At 43.1% G+C, this 7,777-nt stretch overlaps 1 protein-coding gene and 1 pseudogene across 1 annotated transcript; both read right to left on the bottom strand.

The window, feature by feature from the left end:
- LOC118413064 overlaps nt 1–7,777 on the bottom strand; it is a 116,702-nt pseudogene that overhangs the window by 58,610 nt on the left and 50,315 nt on the right.
- Nucleotides 398–5,472, bottom strand: LOC118413051 (zinc finger protein 84-like). The gene is made up of 2 exons (XM_035816194.1): nt 4,510–5,472; nt 398–1,347 (listed from the first exon to the last, which is right to left on the bottom strand). Exons 1-2 carry the CDS (start codon nt 5,467–5,469, stop codon nt 571–573), a joined length of 1,737 nt encoding a protein of 578 aa, XP_035672087.1. The 5' UTR covers nt 5,470–5,472; the 3' UTR covers nt 398–570.

The raw sequence follows: 7,777 nt of genomic DNA, 5'->3' as shown, positions 1-7,777 counted from the left end.
CGACTAAGATAGGACATCCTATAACAGTATGACCAATAAAGTATACAGTGTGTAAGATACAGAGTAGATTTCTTACATAACAGAAGAAATGTTGTGCCAAAGCTGAACCAACAAGAACAGCAAAAATTAACTTAACCAACAATTAGACTATACATGTACATATAGTACAAAATGTATGTGGTAGTCTACATATCCAAACTTTGTATGATCTTTAGCTCACCAAGACATATGTAGTAAGACTGAACTGATTTCTGCACTCAGTAGGCATACTTGCCTTACTAAACTGCTTGCTGGCTAAATTGCTCTGGTCTGTAACTTCTGTACGATTACTGCCTTGTGAGACTGTCATGACTGTATGTGTTCATGTGTTTCTTCAGTGTATCCGATCTGACTCCATTCATAACACTTGAGGGTATCTCACCAGTGTGACTGCAATGTTATTCTTTCTATCTTGCCTACTGTGCTCCCTGCTATATTCCTTTAACATATGTAGGGTTCATATAAGTACACATCTCTTCAGACTTCCTAGCTCACAGAACTACGTGCTTTCTCCATTCCTTCGCCTTCAGTTTATCCATGGTGAGTCTCCATGTGTTTCTTAAGATTGCCCAGCTGACTAAACTGCCTGCTGCACTCCTCACATCTGTAGGGTTTCTCTCCCGTGTGAGTCCGCATGTGAGTCTCCAGATTACTGAGCTTACTGAACTGCCTGCTGCACTCCTCACACCTATAGGGTTTCTCCCCTGTGTGAGTCTGCATGTGAGTTTTGAGATGACTCAGCTGACTGAACTGCTTACTGCACTCCTCACACCTGTAGGGTTTCTCCCCTGTGTGAGTCCGTATGTGTTTCTTAAGCACACAAAGTTCACTGAACTGCCTGCTGCACTCCTCACACCTGTAGGGTTTCTCCCCTGTGTGAGTGCGCATGTGTCTCTTTTGACTACTCAGCGTGTTGAACTGCCTGCTGCATTCCTCACACCTATAGGGTTTCTCACCTGTGTGAGTCCGCATGTGAGTCTTCAGATTACCCAGCTGACTGAACTGCTTGCTGCACTCCTCACACCTGTAAGGTTTCTCCGCAGTGTGAGTCCGCATGTGAGTCTTCAGAGCATCCTGCTCACTGAACTGCCTGTTGCAATCCTCACACCTGTAGGGCTTCTCCCCTGTATGAGCCCGCATGTGAGTCTTCAGACTATCCAGCCTACTGAACTGCCTGCTGCACTCCTCACACCTGTAAGGTTTCTCCGCAGTGTGAGTCCGCATGTGAGTCTTCAGAGCATCCTGCTCACTGAACTGCCTGTTGCAATCCTCACACCTGTAGGGCTTCTCCCCTGTATGAGCCCGCATGTGAGTCTTCAGACTATCCAGCCTACTGAACTGCCTGCTGCACTCCTCACAGCTGTAGGGTTTCTCCCCTGTGTGAGACCGCATGTGTTTCTTCAGATGACCCAGCTGACTGAACTGCTTGCTGCACTCCTCACACCTGTACACTCTCACACCTTTGTCTCTCCTACCAGACTCCTCCCCAGACTCCTCACGTCTGTCTCCTTGCCAGGTGAGAACACTGCCAGCAGAACCCCCTGCTGCTCCTCTCATGACGTCATCCAAACCCTGCATGCTGTCTGTTGTTGCCATGTCAGCAATATCGGGATCAATCCTGTAAATAGAAGACAAGATTAACAATTATCAACCATGAGATAATTGAACAAGGTACGGTGGAAGCCGTTTAATTGCACACCCAATTTGCCAGCGAATTCCGTGCCATTATCCGGCGTGTGCAATAATGCGAAGTTACCCAGTTGGACCGCACCGCCACGGGATTTAGGGATTCCGTGCAATTGACTGAAGTGTGCATTTATCCGACGTGCAATCAACTGGCTTCAACTATACTAGTAATTCTGTCATTTTTGGATATTGTGAGCTGCATTTCACAATTCCAAACATTGAGACGAGAAACCATACAAACTCTAGGAGATAGTGATATGCGTTGTGATGTATGCGATTGTTGGTTCTTTGAACTGTCAAAGCAGAAGTTCGGCTCTTAATTCTTTCAGGCATTCCTCGCTCTCCAGCAGGCAAACAAGAAATTCTGACAAAATAGAAAACCAAAAATCAAAAAGACATCAAAAATAAGCCTTGCCTCTGCTTGGAAAGTAGGTTTTATGTAGGTGCAGGTGTCTAGAGAGTAACACTGCAATAGTTAGTGAACCATCCCCTGAAATTCACCCCCCCCCCCACTTGCTTCAAGGCGACAATGGAATCCAGATGTAAGAATTGGGCGCGAACTTTCGGGGTCGGGGCGCACGTAGGGGTTTGCAGTACACCTAAGACAGGTAACTGGAGTCCTTACCATGTGAACAATTGTTAACCTGGTCACTTAATATTCATTCAAAACACTGTACGTAGCTAGTTTACAAGTCATTGCGACAAAGCGTCACTTTTTGCCCCTCGAATCCAACAAAATTGGAAAACCCTTATTGACCCTCCCATGTTTACATTTTTTACTTTTCCAAGGCCAGCTCCTGAAGTCAAATTTTGACAATCAAACAACACAACCAAGCACCAAATTCATAACATTCTCCTATTTCGCTACTAAGGTATGCTTTGCACGGCTACACAAAAGAAGTTTCACGGCCAGATGGCTGTCCAGCTCTAAAAAAAATTATGCATGCCGGAACGGCGTGTTCAGATTCATGAAACTTCTTCCCAATTCTCCTTCTTAGTACACTGATCTACAAACGTTTGAATACCGAGTCACAAGTCAAGTCTCCTTACCTGAACCTTAGTGAACACAGGGATGCCTGATGAAACACTAGAACTCGCTACGGAATGAATACGGACTTCTTTTCCAAGGACGAGAAACGGCCCCGAACACCAAGCCAAGCGGGTATCCTCGCGGAAAGGAAGTAAGGTTTCTACGACCCGGAAGTACTCATGGCGGGAGGTCAGATTTCATTCCCTGATTACCCATCTATTGTACATGACCCTCCGGTGACCTGTATAGACTATTATATATAAAGAAGGGTTTCCAGTGGTCCACACTTCGTCATTCTCTCAGGAAGCCACAGAAACAAGCACAACTGAAAAAGTTAATTTCAAACTACCTCTACAACCTATAACATCATCACATCATTGAAAAAAAAACACGTAATTTTCATCCCCTGGGATTGTTTTATTTCACCATACAGTGGAATTATTCCATAACTCGGTTGTGAAACTCAACGAAAACAAGGTACCTATGTTATTGTAACGCTTAACGTAACGACATAAAAATTGCTACTTTTAAACTTGCTACATCTGTTTGAGAACTCCAAAGACAAAAACCAGTAATATGTAAATACATTGGAATTTATGCAATGTACTTTCACTACTTTGAACGCTGTACTTAAAATTTTCAACATCACTACCTTGAACTTTGTTCTACACTACTATGAACTTTGAACTTTTTACTTCTACTACTTTAAACTTTTTACTTCTACAACTTTAAACTTTTTACTTTTACAAGTCTACTTTAAACATTGAATTGTCTACTTAACAACTTTGAACTTTCTATTCACTACTTTGAACTTAGTATTTCCACCACTTAGGAAGCATGTCATGGGATACAATCTACAACTGTCAATGTTATATGCTAACTTTACAAAATAACAAAGATTTGCGACTATCAACTTGGAGATCAGAGATTAACAAGCAGATAAAAGATCTTTTGAAAAAAAGTGTCGATATTCTCCCCAAACCTCTTGCCATCAACTCTATCTAGCTGGTGAATTATGAAATGTTACAATCAATGCATTTCAACAACAGTCTCACCAATTCTAAGCTCCTCACAATTCAGCCCCTGGCTGTCAAGATAGATTAATCTGCATTACCAATAACTTATCTCCAAGCAGATCCTACGGAAGCATAAAGTAGCATCAAAAGCTGCCAGAGGGGTGGAGCTGGCCTAGGAGTGTGTTTGGCTACCGGAGATCTGCCGTCACTGAAACAGAGAGAAGCCAAATACACTCCCACTCATAGGCTGGCTTCACTCCTCTGGAAGCTTTTGATACCATCTAAGGCTACCGTAGGATCTGCTTGGAGATTAACCAGTAACCCATTGTGTTACCTCACTAGTGAGAGTGCACTGTGGTTCTTCCTGTCTTCCCTATCATACTTCTTGCTGTATTCCTTTAACGCATGTAGGTTTCATCTGAGTACATGTCTCTTCAGACTTCCTAGTTCACAGAACTCTCTGTTCCGTCCCTTACACATTCAGTTTTTCCAGTGTGAGTCTGCATGTGTTTCTTCAGATTACCCAGCTCACTGAACTGCCTGCTGCATTCCTCACATCTGTAAAGTTTCTCCCCGGTGTGAGTCCTCATATGTATCTTCAGGGCACCCAGGTGCCTGAACTGCCTGCTACACTCCTCACACCTGTAGGGTTTCTCCCCTGTGACTGTGAGTATGCATGTGTTTCTTGAGATCACCATGCTGACTGAACTGCCTGCTGCACTCCTCACACCTGTAGGGTTTCTCTCCGGTGTGAGTCCGCATGTGAGTCTTAAGATTGCCCGACTGACTGAACTGCCTGCTACACTCCTCACACCTGTAAGGTTTCTCCTTTGTATGAGTCCGCATGTGTCTCTTCAAACTACTAAGTGTATTGAACTGCCTGCTGCAATCCTCACACCTGTAGGGTTTCTCCTCTGTGTGAGTCTGCATGTGCCTCTTCAAAACACTCAGCTGACTGAACTGCCTGCTGCACTCCTCACACCTGTAGGGTTTCTCACCTGTGTGAGCCCGCATGTGAGTCTTCAGATTACTTAGCACACTGAACTGCCTACAGCACTCCTCACACTTGTAGGGTTTCTCCCCTGTGTGAGTCCTCATGTGAGTCGTCAGATGACCCAGCTGACTGAACTGCCTGCTGCACTCCTCACATCTGTAGGGTTTCTTCCCTGTGTGAGTCCGCATGTGAGTCCTCAGAGCACCCAGCTCACTGAACTGTCTGGTACACACCTCACACTTGTAAGGTTTCTGTCCACTGTGAGTCCGCATGTGAGACTTCAGATCACCCATCCGACTGAACTGCCTCCTGCACTCCTCACACCTGTAAGGTTTCTCCCCTGTGTGAGTCCGCATGTGAGTCTTCAGAGCACTCAGCTGACTGAACTGCCTACAGCACTCCTCACACCTGTAGGATTTCTCCCCTGTGTGAGTGCGCATGTGCCTCTTCAGATTACTCAGCTTACTGAACTGCTTGCTGCACTCCTCACACCTGTGCACTCTCACACCTTTGTCTCTCCTACCGGACTCCTCCCCAGACTCCTCACGTCTGTCTCCTTGCCAGGTGAGAACACTGTCGGCAGAACCCCCTGCTGCTCCTCTCCTGACGTCATCCAAACCCTGCATGCTGTCTGCTGTTGCCATGTCAACAATATCTGGATCAACTTCTGCAAACATAGGACAAGACAAACGATTATCAACCATGAGGTAAATGAAGGAGCCAATCCGGTCCTCTCTGTCAATCTTGTCGGCTGCGCTTTGCAATTTACAAGATTGATACCAACATCTACATCTATGGAGTATGGAGCAAAGCCCCTTGCAGTACATAACACTCATATAGGAGTGTTTTTTTTTTACTCTAGCATGGCCACAAAAGTTTCAAATTGTGCATGAAAACAAAACAATCAAATAGAGCTGAAATGCTGTTAAGAATAGGTGTGATATATAATGTAAGCAATTCCGGTACTCTCCAAAAAGAGGCCAGGCTCTTAACTTTATTTTGACATCTTAGGACAAACATAGGCGTTTTTGCAGCAATTTCTATTTTGTCAGGTTCTATGTTTAGCAAACAAAAAAATGTGACAAAATGACAGCCAAAAAATAGATGAAAAAGATTATCAAAACAAGGCTCAAACTAACGTCTGCTTGGAAAGTAGGTTCTATGAAGGTCTACATGTCTCTGGAGCAACACTGGAACAGTTAGTGAACCGTCCCGTGAAACTCACACCCTCCCCCACTGGGAGAATTGGGCGCCAACTTTCGGGGTCAGGGCGCACGCAGGGGTTTGCAGTACACCTAACTAAGACAGGTAACTGGAGTCCTTTACCCAAGGAGGTTGAAACCTCCTTGCCTTACCATATGATCAACGGTTAACCTTGTCACTGAATATTGATTCAAAACATTGTATGTACTTATTGTGCAAGTCATTACAACAAAGCGTCAACTTTTACCCCTCGAATCCAACAACATCCAAAAACCCCTATTGACCCTCCCCTCTTTACATTTTTGTACTTTCCCAAGGCCAGCTCCTGCATAATTTTGACAGCCAAACAACAAAACCAAGCATCAAATTCATAACATTTTTCTTTTTACCTACTACGATATGCTTTACGCAGCTGCACAGAAGAAAAGTAGGTTTCAAGACCCGATGAGAGAGAAAGTAATTTATGCACGCCGGCGTGGCGTCGCTCATAATCACGAACTTTTTTCCCCTCCATACACTGTTCTACAAATCTTTAAATACCGAGTCACAAGTAAGTTAAGTCAAGTGTTACCTGGAACGTAGTTGTCACAGGGATGCCTGATGAAACACTGGAACTCGCTACGGAATGAATGCGGACTCCTTTTCCACGGACAAGAAACGGCCCCAAACACCAAGCCAAGCGTATCTTCACGAACAGGAAGTCGGGACTCTACGACCCGGAAGTAGTCAAGGATGGAGGTCAGATTTTATTCCCCGATTACCCATATATTGTACATGACCCAACTGTGACCTTATAGATGAGTCAGAAACACTAGTTTCTGCATTAAACTACTTAGTACTTTGTAGCCCCTCTCCAAGATTTGACTGTGACGTAGAAGTGAAGAGCGGCCTAAAATGGAACCAGCCGTTTCCTACCTGGCCGAAGAAACTCTACTCTACTACTCTACTCTACTCTACTAAGATGCAAACACTGTAACACACCACACACTGTTTATGGGGCGCCGTCTTTTACAGTCACGGCATCGAATTTAATGAATAACTCATAAAATTACTTCCGTTGAATACACAATTATTGACTGGCCACATGAAACAAGCACAACTGAATATACTTTTTACAAGCTGTAACATCATCACATCATTGAACGCAACCTTCATCCTCTGGGGTTGTTTTTATTTCATCTGACAGTGACATTCTTCTATAACTTGGTTGCAATAACTCAACGAAAACAAGAAATATATGTAATTGTAACACTTTTAATTTTATAATATGAAAACACATAGAAAATATTTAACTATTAAACTTGCTACATCTGTTAGAGAACTCCAAACACAAATACCAGTAAATACATTGTACTTTCACTATTTTGAACGTTGTACTTTGAACTACTTTAAACCAAGGACGTTATATGAGATAACGTCCTTGTTTAAACTTTGTTCTAAAGTACTATGAACTTTAAACCATTTACTTCTACTACTTCCATTTATTCCTTCTATTTACATCTACTTTGAACTTTAAACTCTCTACTTCACAACTTTGAACTTTATATTCACTACTCTGAACCACTTGGGAAGCATGTTAATGTTACATGTATATGTAAACTTAAAAAAATAACACAAATTTAGGACTATCAACTGTAGAGATTAAAAAAAAACACACAAAAGATTCTTTGAAGCAAAAAAAGTGAAAATACTCTCCTCGAACCTCTTGTTGTTTCCTGGTAGTCTACATATCCAACCTTTGTATGATTTTAACATTTCTACACTCATTTTTAGCTGAATATCAATGATGGCAATAGTTGTGAGCACAAA

Source organism: Branchiostoma floridae, chromosome 4, assembly GCF_000003815.2.
Source record: "Branchiostoma floridae strain S238N-H82 chromosome 4, Bfl_VNyyK, whole genome shotgun sequence".
Taxonomy (NCBI): Eukaryota; Metazoa; Chordata; class Leptocardii; order Amphioxiformes; family Branchiostomatidae; genus Branchiostoma; species Branchiostoma floridae.
Note: the sequence above shows the minus strand (reverse complement) of the source record. Positions and strands in the feature narration are given on the sequence as shown.